General features: G+C 34.9%; 1 protein-coding gene across 1 annotated transcript; it reads right to left on the reverse strand.

Annotated features, from left to right (window-relative positions):
• Window positions 1-1,748: 1,748 nt before the first annotated feature.
• On the reverse strand, window positions 1,749-16,007 carry LOC106075580 (galactosylgalactosylxylosylprotein 3-beta-glucuronosyltransferase 1-like). Its single transcript, XM_056023469.1, has 6 exons — window positions 15,947-16,007; window positions 14,017-14,094; window positions 11,493-11,908; window positions 6,719-6,805; window positions 5,467-5,673; window positions 1,749-1,948 (listed from the first exon to the last, which is right to left on the reverse strand). The coding sequence occupies exons 1-6, from the start codon at window positions 16,005-16,007 to the stop codon at window positions 1,847-1,849; spliced, it is 951 nt and encodes a 316-aa protein (XP_055879444.1). The 3' UTR covers window positions 1,749-1,846.
• Between the last annotated feature and the right edge of the window lie 1,491 nt (window positions 16,008-17,498).

Genomic DNA, 17,498 nt, shown 5'->3' on the forward strand with positions numbered 1-17,498 from the left:
ACTGGACCTACGTCGTCTCCACTCCCTGTTTGTACCTGGTTCTACACCATGTGTTTATGTATGGCTGCAGGTAATTACATTTTCTTTTCTTATATTATATTTTTTTTTTGATGTAGTAGTTTATATAGAATATCACTACCGCGGTTTTCGTTCATGTTGGAATATACTTATTTTTAGAAGCCAGCATGTAGATGAATTTATTTATTGAAATGCGTACCTGTAGTATACTAGACAAAATAGTTCCTATATAGAATGCTAACTGTCCATCTTGTAAGTGTATTTTTACAACCAGTGTGTAGATATTAGCTTTTAAGAAACAGTGAATGGATTTGTTCTATTTAATTGTTATAGTTTTTGTAAGGAAAGGAAAGAGCAAAACTCTTCAAACAATGTACATGTTAGTTTTATGTAGAACCACTAATTGATTTATTTTTAGCGAATTACTTTTTGATTAATTTTTATAATGTTTCTGATGTATCATATCCCTCCTTATGTTCTGATAAGAGATGATTGGCTTAAATTATAAGATTTTCTTTTTGTTTTTTTGTTAGATTTAGCTAGACTTCAATGTTATGTGTACAACTTGGTCTAACCATTGAGACCTATTATGTTTAGTTTATGCCCATATGTAATTATGTTTTATGTTTGCCTTTGTGCAGGTCTTTAGTGTATAATAAAGAGATTGATATCGGCATATGAGTTGCTTTCATCATTTAGAATTTAGTTGCCTTCTGTGCCAAACCCACCACACTAATATCAAAGGATAAAAAAGTATTCCGGGTAAAATAACGGAAGTAATATGACGTTCTCTTATCGCAACGATGCTACAATAAGCTGTGCAGGTCATAATCTGAGTGTCACGTAGCATAAAGCAGCTGTTTCATTAAGTTTATTTTTAGATTTCTGCAGCGCAAGGTCATGATTTTGTTGTTGACGAAGTTTCACAGAACAGAAGTGTGCAAGTCCATTTCAATTAAATTCCAGACCGTAAAAGGAGCGAGGTTGATATGTTTCCTAATATAGAAAGACGTAGATAATTTCAAAGTATTTAAAGGATGGAGATATTCAGTTGGGAGCTGGAACGACGACAGTAACTTGGTTTACAGTGTGTATTTTAAGTGATTCCTAGTTCCTGAATAAAGGCTTTGTATTTATTGTTGAGGGATCTGAGTTGTTTTGAATCTATAGTTTGTATTTGAATCTTCGGCATTACGGTATTGTTTGAGTAATTGTTTAAAAGTAGATATCTAGACTAAATGATAACGTCAGAAACGCATTGTCTGATCAACACGTCATCACATCCTCGCGTCTAGCACTCAAATATGAATATCGTTACACTGAGCTTAGCTGTTGAAAACGCTCTAAAATCCCCTGGTGCATGTTCAGGACATGATCAAGACTTCAAAAGAAGTGGTGGAGAAACGTCTGGCATAGTGGAACAAATCAGAAACTAGAACACCCTCTCTTAAACAGAACGTTGCAATGGCCAATAATTTTTTCTTTGTTGAAAGTTGCAATAGCTATTATTTTTATCTTTATTAATGTAAATCTTGAAAGTCAAGTGTCTTAAGTCATCCTAAACTCATCCCTGAACGTCTGACACAATCTTGTTGTTGGAAAGAAAGAGCTTGAGGGGTGAGAAAGTGATGTCGACGTGTTGCCCGGCAACGGTATCTGCTTGTTATAGATATGGTTTTAAACAAATGTACGTTATCAAAAGTAGACACATTAAATGAAACAAAATTAAGTAAAAAATGTAACTAAAATAAAAAAGATTAAACTAAATTAATAAAAAAAATCGTCATAAATAAATCAATCTAAATTTAACATTAATTTGTAGAATATGTCAAACTTCAATGTTTGGATATGCGTCAGCGCCATACAGTTTGACCATCAATTCTTCAAATGGAGTTTTACTTTTCTCTGTTCTCGTGTGCCAAACTAGAACCTAAGAGAACAAATGTAATGGACAATGTTCAAGTTCAATTAAAAATGTCAAGGATGCTACATTGATTCTAAATGTTGATAAAATAAGTTATACAATTCTTGGTGTTTCCTTCCATGAATACAATAGCCTATAATTTTATAATACGCACTCGTGTGTCAAATATATTTTATAAGCCCGAAGATGTGAAACTTAACTATAGTATAATTTGTAATAACTTGCAAATAAATCTCTAAGTCTAGTTTTTAAATTCAAACTTTTCAGATAAACCTAAAGCATAAAGAGAGATCAGAACATCCACTAAATGTCTGCTAAGCAACATCTAATGTAGACGTTATTTATTATATTATTATAAATAATCGACTAGATCATTAATACCTAGATCTATATCGAATATATTAACATGATTAAATTAAGCTTTACAATTCAGTATTCGTTTTCGTTTGAACCCAGTTTATCTTCTTAATAACTATGCTTCATTACTGCAAGATAGTTGTCAAATAGTTTTTCTAACTAGTCATGACTTGTGCCAGACCATGGGCGTAGCCAGGGGGGGGAGGTTGGGGTTCAACCCCCCCCCCCCCACACCGAAATGAAATCCCCCCCCCGCAGGGCCCGGGCCCCATTAATAAAGTGCAGTGAATAGTCATCTGCCGAAATTGAAAAACACTAAGTGTGGCTCAACAAAGATGGCTAAGACAGATTTTAGGAGTCAGTTATAGAGATAGGATTCAAATCAAGGAAATCCTATGCCGAACTGGGAGTCGACCCCTTAGTAAGATTGTGAGAGAGAGTCGCATGAGGTTTGCGGGACATGTTCTCCGACAAAAAGAATTACGCATAAGAAGAGTTGAGATGATATCCTAGTACAACATGACGCCACACATTCATGGAGGTCCTCATGGCAGGTGGGAAGAGGCTTCAGACATTACCAGTGACAGATTTTTATGGAAACAGCTTGACGGCAAATGCTCCGAACGGCGCGGGAGGGTCTAAGTCAGTAAGAATAGCACATTAGGATTTTGAAATAAAACTTTTTAATAGCAGGAAAATGCAGTAGGTACCTCAGAATATGCATTTTGTTTGCTTGGCTTGGCGGCGGGGCTTCGCCCTGCGCTGGGGAAGCTCCTAGCGCTCCCCCAGACCCCTTTGCTAGTAGTGGCGGGAGATCTACAACTTTATGGAAACAGCTTGACGGCAAATGCGCAGAACTGCGCGGGAGGGTCTAAGTCAGTAAATAGCACATTAAGTTTTTGAAATAAAACTTTTTAATAGCAGGAAAATGCAGAGTAGATACTTCAGAATATGCATTTTGTTGGCTTTCAATATCAGAAATAGTGCTTGGCGGCGGGGCTTCGCCCCGCGCTGGGGGATCTCCTAGCGTTCCCCCAGACCCCCTTGCTAGTAATGGGGAGGAATCTACAATTTTCCCACTAATTCATGGAAGAACCTATTCTAGGGCACAATAAACGTCTTCCGAAAGAATGAAGGGTCAGAATGTAACAAAGAATATATATAAACACACATAAATACATATAAAAAAAATTTCGAGGGGGTCTACATTAAAAATCACCCCCCCAAACCCCCCCCCCAGAAAAAAAATCCTGGCTACGCCCATGTGTGCCACTGTCATCAAGTGAAAGTCGAATGATTCCTCCATTACGAATTTATTCTGTGCTAGAAATGGAAGAGCTCGGGGTAACATCTAATTCTGTTGTGCTAGAAAGTTCACAAAAATTATCCCATAGCTTCAGTGACCTAGCTAGGAATTTGCCATCATTTGGGGGCCCGGGGGCTAGACCTCTTTGGGGGCCCCTGCATTTTGCGTAATATTTAATATTTAATGTAAAAAACAATTTCGAACACTCATTCGGGGGCCCCCCTCAAGTGAGGGCCCGGGGGATTTTCAAATTCTCTCATAGCTACGCCACTGCATTTGCTTTTAAAAATTCCACTTCCATTATTTTTTACACCGCCATTTGTGGTTGAGGAATGAAGTGGAAAATACTCTAGAAAAGGTTTAGCTAGTTGCTCAGCACATTCCTATAAGATTCGCTCTTTTTTACATCAGGCCCAGCAGCTTTCATTGAGTTGACGTTTTTTGAAAATGTTGTAGACTTGCTCTTTAGTAATTGCTAATTCTTGCAGTTTTTAACTTTGACATCTGGCGGTACGTAGGTTCTATTATTCTAGCACCAATTCTTGTTAGGTGCACAATTTTTTAACTCACTTTCTTTGTTGCATTTCTTTTTAGCTGAGGGAGTTTTTCTGTTACTATGCTTATATAACGTTTCTTTGAGGTTTGTCTGTGTACCCCTGTTTAGGGTGAGTATCCCTGGCATTACTGCATGTCGCAGTTGTTTTACTGCCATAGTGTATCGGATTAGTCTTTTCAATTAGTCGTTCTTATTTCTCTACAGGGAGTGGAGTTAGTAATGGGCTTATAGGTTAAATCTGCACTAGTCTAAAGTCAGCAGTGTGCCAGTGTTGCACTTTTGTTGCGTTGAATCCAAATACTTACTAATGTGTTGTATTGATAGTATGGGACTGCAAGGTGTAGAATGATTAACAGCTACATTATGATATTTTTAAATCCAATGATATTTCACTTTATCAGTTTGTTCATTGTAAATTACAATCATCTCATTAAACATTATATTGTTAACATCTAGATAATTATTTTTTTACGCCCGAAGGTGCATGTTGAATGTCAGGGGCCCCGACAAACGAGATAAGGCTTTAAACGCAACCCTGGCAACATCTTCAAGGGCTTTAAGTCTTAAATTATTAACATCGTTAGTGTCGAAATGACAGTAGAAATCATTGAGCTCTGTGGATCATGTTTCCTCGTCTCTTGCGAGAAGATTATTTTTACTTTTGACCTTGTGTTCCTACTATTTTGATCATGATACCCCAGGACTGTCTCATGTTATTTGTCATTACTCCTCTAGCTTAGTCACACTTAGTGTGGCAGATTCTTCTCCCTTCTTCAAGAACACCATTGAGGTATCTACAGCGCAACGTCCTAACAATAATATCTGCTTTTTAAGTTACTTTATTAATGAAGCCCAGCGATTGGTAGAAAAAAAAAACAATGTGTAAAATATATAAAATTGTATGTGTGTGTGGGGGGGGGTTGCTACTTAAACTTCCTCCCCTTTTAACTACTGAAGAAAACAGCACACTTTTTTTCCTTGGCACAGTCTGCAAAAGAGCTCACAGCTCAGCAGCAATAAAGCTGGCTAGAAAAAGAAGAAGAAGAAGAAGAAACTTCCTCCCCAACTACGATCATGACATTTTGTAACTGTAGTTTGCTTTAAGTTTTCTCAGCCTGTTGCGTGTTGATTCTCATAGATTTACTTTAGTACTTGAGCACAGCGACTGATAATATGACAGATCAGTGCGTGAATTTTTAGTTAATTTTTTTTTTTTTTTTTTTTTTTTTGGGGGGGGGAGGATTTTAACGCCCACTATATCTAGATCTAGTCGCTCAGTAAAGAAGTGTAAGAATGTATACTTACTTCAGAGCACATGTTAGCTTTAGGCTCTAAATCATTCAGTGTCAAGTTAAACAAAGTCAGAAATGTGGATTCTTGGCATCCTGCAGCAAAAGTATTTGAAAATTTTGCTTCTGGATGTTGGTGAATTAGATTGAGATTAATGGCGAAGCCGGCCATGTCCGTTGCAAAAGGTCGATTGGGTTTAAAATGAGTGTACCAACCTGTTACCTGCAAAAAAAAAAGCATATATAGTGTCTAACTCTGTGGGTCGAAGTATACTGAATGTGGATTGTTGTGTTAAATTTGATTTAGATAAATGCAGTTTTGTTTTGGATTATCAAAAACTATAAATCCAACACACTACAGCGTCACAGCATGATATCTTTGAGCCCAAGTTGAAAAATACGACGGCAGAAACTCAAAGGTTGAAGGTAATTTAAACAAAAAACAAGAAAAATTAATAAAAAATTTAAAAAATAGTGTAATTCTATCAATTAGTTTGGATCAGTCATGTAATTAAAGTCGTAATAGATCTAGACCAGCAACAATAAATCTGTGCGATTAGAAATAGTTTTACAAATTGTTTTTGTTTAAAATTAGTCATGCATTTAGCTTTCTCAATAACTGTATGATTCTATCTTTTGTATGGACCAGTTGGAAAGGGGTAGGGAAGAAAAGGGGTATCTAGGTGATCGCTTTTAAATGAATTATTAAAATAAAAAAAGTGAAAGACCTGCATTCAAACTCAAGGACTAAAACCTCCTTAGACTCCTCAAGACAATAAACTAACCATTATACCAGGAAAGTGATAATGAAAATAGAAGGTTTATAGTTATCTATTTTAATTTCAAACTTTTTTTCTACAAAATTTTACGGGACTAATTAAACTTATAGTACCTGATAAGTCAAGTACAATTTCTTTCCCTTGTTTGAGATACCACAAAATAAATAATTACTAACAGTTAATCAACTCATTGTTATTTTTTAAAATTGATTCTTGTTTTGTTAGATAAAAATAAATGTGCAAAATTTCAGCTTAATCCGAAATTAGGTGTGGCAAAAATAAAGAGTACAAACTTTTTACCAGACAGACAGAGTGTACATAAGCTTTGTAAAAAGTTAACCACCAGCTCTCAATTTCTCAAATTTGTATTAAGAATACTAAGCGTCGATCACAAAGAAATAAAGAATTATGGTAGCTGTTTTTAAATAGTGTGTAAAAAACAAATAAGGCAGCTAAAATTTTTTTAAATTGTCAAAAATTTGCTCTTACCTTCCCATTTGTCACTTTAGGACGTTCATAGCGCAAATTTGCAGCAAGACCTACAGGCCAGATTGATACTTTTGTTGTGTTTCTCATCTATTACAAGAAAAAAACAAAACTCAAAGGCTTTCGAAATCATTGCCATTCCCTAAAGGCTAATAACTGACGTAAAAAAAAAAAGAATTAGCAAAAACGTGACCTAAATTCTGCTAAGTCATTGGTTTTCCTGGCTAGCTCAGGCAACCCATTCCATGCTCTTAAAGCACTAGGGAAGAAGGAGCATTTGTACAAATTTGTCTTAGCATATGGAACGAGGAATGTGCCTTTGTCTTTGTGTCTTTCTGATTCAAATAAAGTCGTTTAAAACTGTATTGTCTATTTCATTTTAAATTAAACCTACAATAAAGATTTGTATTCATGTATGTTGTGTTTCAACCATGAACACTAACGCTAATAATGCAAAGGTCATGTGTTAAATCTCCATAGTAGCCAAATTTAGTGTGGGGGGGGGGGGTTCAATGACAAATATAATATAAATATTTGGTTTACTACATTATTTGAAAATAAAGAAAAAAATATATTTCTTTTTCTAAAATATTATAGTACTTGTTTTTACCAAAATTAATAAGATACACAGATATGTCAAATCGAAATTAGTTTTCTCTTGTATTAAGTCGGATCGCAGAATGAGACAAGGCTGCCTACTTTCACCGACTCTTTTCAATAACTTCCTTAAAGGATAATGGAAGATGCACTCAAGGGTAACAAGGTTCTGTAAACATTGGAGGAAAAATATTACTAACTTTGCGGAAGACATAGATGGTCTGGCAGAAAACTAATTAGCTGACTTGGTGATGCGCATAGGCAAAACTTCTGTAGCACATGGTATGCGAATCAAAGCCGAGAACAAGAAAATATTATTCTAAAAAGCTTATGTCAAGCGTAGTTGTATAAATTAGTTTGGATCAGTCAAGTAATTAAATGCGTAATAGATATAGACTAACAATCTGTGCGATTAGAAATATTTGTATCAATTGTTTTTGTTTAACGCAATATCGTGCTTTTAACATTCTCACTACGCCATGATCGTATCACTTGTCTGGGCCTGTTGGGAAAGTGGGGGGGGGGGGGTATCTTGGTGAATGTGAACGTAATCGCTTTATAAATGAAATTATTTTTTAAGAGTTGTAGGACTCGAACTCGAGGGCTAAAGCCTCCTTAAACCAATACGCTAAAAAAAAAATTATGGCTTTTATATAACGCTACTTTCATGTTTTCATGCTCAGAGCGTATGGTCCAACCTCATTTGTGGACCAGTGGGGGGGGGGGAGTAGGTTTTCCATGCTGTCTTTGTCCGATCAGTAAACAAAACTCCGCTCGATTCGGGTGTCGAACCTCGATACCCCTTCTTAGGTAGACTAGCCAGGCCACGTTCAAGCGTATTTAGCCTCTCAACCACACTTCCCACACTAACCCTTGAGACAGCGAATCGTTTTTAAAGATCGAGAAGATTTTATAGTTATCTATTGTTAGCTTCAAACTGTAAAAGCAGCCACCTTCAAACCATATATATATATGTGAGGCAATTTTAGCTATTTTTTTTAAATATATTTTTGTTGTATTGATAGATCTAATATTGTTATTGTTGCTGTAGATCTAGTCTTTCTAGACTAGTGTTATTTTGTTTCTTTATTATTTCCTTAGTAAACTTTAGTTATAGGCTTAGTGGCTTAGTTATAGTCTGTTTCTTGCTTTAGCTAGTTAGTAATGGAAGGTGGGGCTAGTTGTCACAGTTTTCAGATTTTGATGTTTTAAACATATTTAGAATTCTTTGATTCTCACCAAACTTAACATGCTGTAACTTAAACATTCAGACAACAATTAGAGTAAATGAAATAAACTTTATCTCTTTATTTATCAAAGTTATACAACAAAAAAGTGCCTGGGTTGAGGTTGTGACAATTTGCCCCACACCGGGGTAAGTTGACACAGGCATGGGGTAAAATGTCACACATTTAAAAAATCACCATATCTTGCTATGTCTAAAAGAAATAACATATTAAGTCAAGACTTTGTTCTTGTAGTAGTATCCTTGACTGGCCGTCGTGAAAGAATGATATATATGTGGAGGTTCTGAAAAGTTTTGGACATCTGAAGGAAAGCTGTAGGGTTTTCTTCAAAATAATGTTTATTTTTTTCAATATAATATTTGTAAAATATCTGTTCACTTCTTTCAGCAATGCACCCACTTCCAACCTATCTAAATAGTAGGACTAGGTAACTTCTTTCCTAAAATAAATGTTGCGCTCGGAGGACATCTTTTCTGTATGTTGATGCTGGCATAACCTTTCTAAACAGCATTATTTAAAGAGAAAGTCGCTTAATACTATTTATGTATCTATTTAGGTATCATCCATAAAAAGGAATCAATAAAACAAATAATTATTTGTAAACAAATATTAATATTAAAATTTGTTTTCAAAATGCTTAATCTTCATTGGGGCAAATTGTCACAACTGTGACATATTACCCCAACCTGTGTGACAACTTGCCCCACAACAATTTTCAGAACATTTATTCCAATAACATTTTATTGGGTCGAGCTTTAAGAAAAAGACTAATTTCAATGTGTAACTAATACACAGAGACATGAAACAGTGTAATGTTAGACAATCATCTCAAAATTATAAGTGTTTTTCAACAAAATTACACAAAAATAAAATTCCACTTTCCGAACAGTCAAAAACAATGAATCATGATAATTTTAAAATGCGAAAAGGTATCGACTTCATTTTATAACTATTTGTAAATGTTTCCGTAAACATCTCAGCTGTAGTTTCACATTTTTGATAGCGCATCACATTATATCGATATAGTGTTTGTGACAACTTACCCTTGTGACATTTCACCCCACCTTCCCCTAATTAGTTTAGTCTAGTTAGTAAGGTACTAAGGCTAAGATATTCTTGTTTTAGTTTTAGTTATGGATTGTAGTAGTAGGATATTGTAGATCTAGTTTATTGTAGTTTGTTTGTCGATCTAGGTCTAGGGTAGTAGTTGTAGTGATTTAGTTAGATAGTTGGTTTGGTTAGTTTGTTAGTGTTTCTAGTGGTGTAGATTCAGAGGGTTTTAGTTAGTTGATGGGTTCAGTAGTAGTGATTAGTCAAGTTAGTGTATATATTATATTTTATTATTGATTTATTTTTGTATGTAAATAAAGTTTCTTTTTGTTTTATTTATCGTAAACTAAAGTTTGTTATCTTGTTTTCACCTAGTTAAGTTAGTATAGTTAGTTGTCTGGTTACTTAGGTGACTCTAGCCCCTTGGTCACCATACCGAGGTGCACAGATTGGGCCCACCCAGTAGCGCAAACATCTGCCTACTGTTGGTAAATTTTAATGTTGAGCAGAGAATAGGCTCTCCCACTCGAGCCTGCCTGACCTGCTCACATTTTTGGTGTCAGAAGTGGGATATTGTAGATCTAGACTAGTTTATTGTAGTTTGTTTGTCGATCTAGGTCTAGGGTAGTAGTTGTAGTGATTTAGTGAGATAGTTGGTTTGGTTAGTTTGTTAGTGTTTGTAGTGGTGTAGATTTATAGGGTTTTAGTTAGTTGATGGGTTCAGTTGTAGTGTTTAGTGTATATATTATATTTTATTATTGATTTATTTTTGTATGTAAATAAAGTTTCTTTTTGTTTTATTTATCGTAAACTAAAGTTTGTTATCTTGTTTTCATTTAGTTAAGTTAGTATAGTTAGTTGTCTGGTTACTTAGGTGACTCTAGCCCCTTGGTCACCATACCGAGGTGCACAGATTGGGCCCACCAAGTAGCGCAAACATCTGCCTACTGTGTATAAAATTAAATGTTGAGCAGAAGAGAATAGGTCCTCCCACTCGCGCCTGCCTGACCTGCTCATATATATATATATATATATATATATATATATATATATATATATATATATATATATATATATATATATATATATATATATACCACCACATCAGTGAAGTACAATTTCTTTCCCTTGTTCTATACCAAACAAATTAATTAATTACCAAAAGTTAATTAATTAATTAATTTTTAAAAATTTATTCTTAAGTTGTCAAGTAAAATAAATAATTGTGCGAAATTTCAGCTTTATCTGAGATGGAATGTGGGAGAAATAACGTGTACAAACTTTTTACCAGAAAGACAGATGGAGTATTGAGTTGATATAAACTTTGTAATAACACAAATTATGACCAATAGCCAACAGGGCTTTTAAAAGGGACATTAGTATTGGTGGCGAAAAGCTAAGAAGTGTTCGTAGTTGGAACAATTGTCTCAGATGAAGGAACCAAGCCTGAACTAGTGGCCTGAATTGCACAGTCTACAGCAGTACTTGCAAAACTAAAAACAATCTGAAAAGACAAAGGCCTATCTCTCGACACTAAAATCAGACTTGTGACAGCCACATTCTTATATGCTTGCGAATCTTGGACGCTGACTGCTGATGTCGAGAAGAGGCTCCTAGCAATGGAATTAAAAAGCTACAGAAAGATCCTTAGTATCACTTACAAAGACAGCATCAGAAATGATGAGATTAAAAACAGGATTAATACAGAAATTGGATCCCACGATGAACTGCTAGCCATTTTCAAAAATGCAAACTCAAACTTTATGGCTCAATCACAATGCCTCGCAAAGACCTTCCTTTAGGAAACAGTACCAGGAAAAAAAAGAAGAAGAGGCAGACAGAGAAAGCGATGGAAAGTTGGCCTAATTACATGTACTACCTACTTCTTTAAAAATTTGTAAACTATATGTATTGTCATCATCAGCGAAATACACAACACCATCATCATCAGGAGATGTGTTTTCTCTCAGCCAGTCTAGTGCAGCATTGCGTTGTAGCACGCCTCGGGGCTTTAGCGAGTGGGGATCTGTTCGTTTCATTTTATACTCTGAAGGCGTGGCGGCGTACAGATGTGTAGAATGTATTCTAGTCCTATTGAGAAAGTTCTGCACTAAAACTGTTTTTTCAGGGGAGTCTTCGATGACGATCCAGTGAATATTTGGCACATGGAGCAGAGTATGGCTAAATCTTGTTAGTTCTGCCTTCTGTTCCAGCCTTGCATATGTTGGAGTGATGACATAGATAATGGACAATGATTTCAACGAACGTGCATCAATCGTTTCGTAATCACGTTTGTTTTCTAGAAATAAATTTAAAAAAATAAGAACCAAAATAAGAACAGGAAAATGTTCTTTCATAGCTGTCTATTTTTAGACTATTAGGGCTCTCAACAATAGTATATGAAATTTATTAGCCATTGATATGTAAATTTTACTATCATTTCATCAATCAAACCAGAAATTGTGTTTTTTTTTAAAACAAGAATGGAAATTTAAAAAGTAACAAACTCGTAATTTTCACATTTGCCTTTCAGACTCGTAGTATGTTGGGAGATAGGGCATGTAGTGTTGTCTGTATAGTTAGCTGAAAGGGTTATTTTTATTTTAAAAAATTTATATTAAAAAAAAAACAACTATAGAAATTTTGCTTCTATAAATTGACATTTTCATAAAAAATTTAAAAAGAAGATTTATGTATACAAATATTTGTAATAATCATTGAAAAGTTTAGAAATAATGCAATGCCAATTTGAGGATTTTAATTAGAATGTGCTATTAATCCCTGAACTATGTATTCACGCAAACCTGAGCTATTTCCTTTTATAGTTTCCATTGAGATTATGTTTCGACAATCCTAAAACTAGTTAATTTAAGCCTGTTGACTTTAATCATCTTATGATTTTAGATTAAACATTTCAATAGATGGATTACCTAGATATTTATAGATCTAGATTCTGGATCTTAAAAATGCAAAATAATAATTTTGAGACGAGTGTGCTTTTGTTTATAATGTTCCATTACTCGGACTAAACATTATAATGGTTATTAGTATTATATGTTACATAGGTTAGGTTTAAAAAAAAAAACTTCTTCTAACTGCATTACAAAATAACATCTTGTTTCAGCGTTTTGGATTTTTTTCTTATTTTGATGTAGCGTTAAGTCTAGGTCTAGTCCTGTGGTTAGGATACGAATAGAAATTTTACGTGAAAAGTTGTTTGTTTCATCAAAAGGATAAAGTTTGGGTCATAGACTGATATATTATATCTAGACTGGACATGGACATCTTTTAATGCTATAAAAAATGTCGTGAACATTTTTTTTTAAGTTGAAACAAGGCATTGTTTTGTAAAGTAGTTATAAGAAGTACAGTTTTTTTTTCAACCCTAACCTATGTAACATATAATTTAATTTTTAGATCTAGATCTATATAGTAATTGAACATGAAAATAGGAGTACTCTCGACACATAATTATTATTTTGCAATTTTTAGATACATAATCTAGAAAGATCTAGGTAATCAATATATTTAAATGTACATAAGATGATTAAAATCAACAGACATGAGCTATTTCGATCAACAATTTTTGAAACATTATCTCAATGGAAACTAACAGGAAATGGCTTTGTTTCATATATCTGCGTGAATATATATTTCTGTGATTAGTAGCCCATTCTAAAGAAAATCCGAGAAATGATTTTGCATTATTTCTAAACTTTGAAAACAAAAGATCATTACTTTTCTAAGACAGAAAAGATTGATAGGGGCTACTAGGGCGAGTTACGTACATATATATATATATATATATAGGTCTGTGAATCTATCAATCGCGTATAAGAATTTATTCCGGTTTCCAGTCTAGATATAATATATTTAAGTCTATGGTTTGGGTTTAGTGACAATGTCATGGCTATTGAATACAAGACTAAGACTTGAGTTGTAACGAAAGATAACACAGAATACTTTTGGCGGCTCTAGTAAAAGGCAAGCTTTGTTCTTTGATATTTAGCTGAACGACATACGACGGTTATTTTCATTACGTATTAAATGCATTATTCAACATCGTTCAACAGCGTCGAGTATCTTTATATCTTTCGCCTGTGTTATTTGATTGAGCTTGGACTTATGTTATAGAAGACACAGCGCGGAGGCGCCTATAAACAGTACAAATTATGTAGGCCTAATTCTTTGCTCTAAAGAAAATAAATCCTATGTTTGTTGATCTGTGAACAGAGATGGTCCCAAACTGAGTTAGAGTTGGCCATTGGTCTTCTAAGATCTCCCCGACCCTTCCTTGCCAACAGATATACTTTAACTAAAAGAAAAATGTGTTTGTACAATACAACGAATGCGAATCTATGTAAGAAATCAACCGAATCACTCACGCAGATCCCTAATCAGCATTACCAATAGAACAATCAAGGTAATGACAGCTAGACACAGAAACTTTCTCGTTGAAAACATTGACCACTAGTCCTTGGTCTCCTGTAAAATAAAAAAAAGGAGATGGTGTAACTGATTGTTTAAGCAGTGATGCCTCCATTTCGTTTCCTTTTTATTTGCATTTTTACCGGCCCCCAAAAGGGAAATAGACGCTATTAGTTTTTATGTGAACTGTCTGTGTGTCCGTCCGTCCGTCCCGTTTAGATCTCGTAAACTAGAAAAGATATTAAAAATCCGACATCATAATATTTTAGACCATTCAAAGTTCTGATAAAACGGCTCCTTTTTCCTTTACTGAAAGCGAAAAATTTAATTTTTAAAATCAACTATGCAACCAGTTTTTTTTTCATGAAATACACCATTTTTACAACTATTCACTATTTATAGTAACAAACACTGGAGGCTAATTAGTTAGGGTGAAAACTATTTACACTATTATTAACACATTTATGCGAATGGTTTTAGACATTTTGTCAAAAAAAAAATACAAAAGTATTGCTAAATTGAGCAAATTCTGTCATATTTACTGCTACATTTACAAAAAAAAATGTTTACTTTTTTTTTAAAGAGAAAAAATCTATATTTAATATGTATATAAGTGAAACAAAATTAAAAACAACAATTAATAAGTAGTTTTTCATATTACCGCTTGAACTGCAGCACAGCGTAGTGCACAAAACACTTATGTAAAGGAAATTATTTTTTTCTTGAGGCTTTGAACAAGAGATGGACCCTTTACAAAACAATTAGATCAATTAGATAATCATTATATGACATCAGTTAGACCAGGTTAACTTCTTGGTCTGGTGGACGGTTGGGGCACCATACAAGATCTGTCAACCTTCTTTCTCCATTCTTTTCTATCTCTTCTCTGTCATTTGCCTTCGATAGAATTTCATTCTGATATTCTTTCTGAAAATATTGAAACCTGCCTTTTTACCTGCCTGGGTGGATCATTTGGGGCCGATTTTGAGTTTGTGTTTCCACACAAACTGTCTTTGTAACTTTGTATGTTATCGTTCTGTTGGTTTTTTTTTACTCTACTGAATTGCTTCCCCTTCACTTTGAATAGTTATACTACAAGCAACATAAAGTTTGAACATGTGAGCATTGTCCATCAATAGGTATACAATAGGTATACAATACAGTCATTGGATAGATTGGATTCACACACACAAACCCAGTTTAGAAAAAAAAAACATAAACTAGACATGTATAATACGTTGACATAAAACAATAATCAGCTTAATAGAGTCTGTGTTAATATGGCCAACGATCTGCTATTTTACCATTAACAGCTTCAGTTTTTTTAAATAAAATGTTATAAAGTAATGCTGTTTACTTACTTACTCCCACACTGGCAATGTCTGTAACCTTTTCCCACCTTGTGTTCACTGCTCTTAAGTCCTCCATGAAAGTGTGATGCCAAGTACCAGTACCAAGTACTCTGTTTGCGCTTTCCTCTTAATGGCCTCCATGTCATTGCAACTCTTGAGAAGTGTAATTCATTCTATCGGAGGACATGTCCCGCAAACCTCATGAGACGCTCCGTCGCAACCTCATTAAGTGGTCGAGTCCCAGTTCGGCATAGGATTTCCTTGTGTGAAACCCTATCTCGGTAACTGACTCCTTAAATTTGTCTTAGCTATCTTTGTTGAGCAACATTTCGTTTTTTCTTTATTTCGGCACATGACTTTCACGTCTCGCATGCATACGTTGCTGTTGAAATGACGATTGTGTTTAGTAGGTGGATTTTTTGTCTCAGGTCCAATAGCTTGGCTTATCCAAATAGAAAACCTTTGGAAAATGCTCCCTGCCTTTCCTATTCGGCACGCTACGTCATGGTAGGCATCCCCATCGCTTGCTGTGATGCTGCCTAGGTATGTGAACTTGCCCAACTCTTCAAGCTCTGACTCTCCAAGTCTGACAGGGTCAGCTTTTGTCTTATATCCCATTCACATAATTTTAGTTTTATCCAATTTTATATGGAAGCCAATTTGGGTGCCTCTTTATCTAGGTTTCTATCATTTCTTGTAAGCATTTACTTGTAGACCCGGTCCGAAGCCCTGGTGAGAAAGGAGGAGGGTTTGGCGTAGGGCTAGCGACCCCAACCCTGTTAAACCTCATCGGGGCGGGGGCGGACAAATTTTAGTAAAGAAATCACACAACTTACATACGAATGTATTACTTATGTTGATAATATATATTAATTATTTATATTTCAACTTATTTTTAGATTATTTCGCTCCTCCCTCTTGTATGTTGGCCAATTGGGTGAGATGGGCATAATAATAAACGTTAAAACAAGAAAAGTAATAATTATAATTTTTTTCCCACATTGAAAAAGGTGCCGGTACGCCGTACCGGTGAGTACCGTCACAACAAAAAAGCACTGATAATAAAACTAATTTTATTTATAAAGCGCTGTTAACAAACAAAATTTAGGCTCAAGGTGCTGTGATAACATTACAAACATAAATATGAGAGCTAAAATGACAAACTAATCTAAATACGTTTTAAACAGGTTGGTGAATCTTTAGTGCTTATAAGAAAACATGAACAATTGACTACATTTTTTTTGCACAGGATTCCAGAAATAGGTTGATAAGCGTCTGATCAGGGCCAGTAGTACTTTTGAACACCTCTAAGCAAGAGTGTGGAGATATAAATCGTTCCGCCTGCCTACAAAATAAGTGTCTACAAAGAAGTGGTTCTCTTTACCTCTCTATGTGGATGTGAGGTACTTGACAGAAAGCTACTAAGACTTCTTGAACGCTTTCACCAAAGATGTTTGCACACCATCATGGAAATACGGTGGCAAAACCGCCCTACAAACAGCGATGTTCTAGCGAACACCGGTATGAACTTCTTATAGTCCGACAGTCACGCTGGGCAGGGCACATATCCCGTATGGGGCCTTAACATCTGCCAAAGGCTTTTTAGTGAGCTTAAAGGTGTTCTGCATGACAGAGGTGCTCGAAGGGAAACGCTTCTTTGCAATGCTAACGCAATGTTTTAAGTTTCTTAGGGGAAAATGCGCCATTTTAGTTTGTTGCAAACGTAGAGATTTTGCATCACTTTATGTTTCGTACAAAAGCCTTAATTAATATATGAATTGCAATATTAAATGTCTGAACGTAACCATTTGAGAAGTTACACTGCAAAGACTTTCTACCAAGCCAATAATAGGCCAATAGTTTAACGCAAAAGATTCAATCTGAGCTTTGTTTTTCGAGACTACTGTGGGACTTTCTATTCGAATCGCCATGTATGGCATGTATAATGTCATTTAGAACTAAAAGAACACAAAAGCAACACTTCAGATTTGTAGTCCTCTATCAGATCGCTCATTTTCGTCATTAAAAAAAGTTTCTTAGATAAGTTCGGGTAAATATTTTTCCTTAAATAAATTATTCCTCCGAGAGAGGCTCGGTCACCTGGTACTG

This window comes from Biomphalaria glabrata, chromosome 3 (assembly GCF_947242115.1).
Source record: "Biomphalaria glabrata chromosome 3, xgBioGlab47.1, whole genome shotgun sequence".
In the NCBI taxonomy this organism is placed as follows: Eukaryota; Metazoa; Mollusca; class Gastropoda; family Planorbidae; genus Biomphalaria; species Biomphalaria glabrata.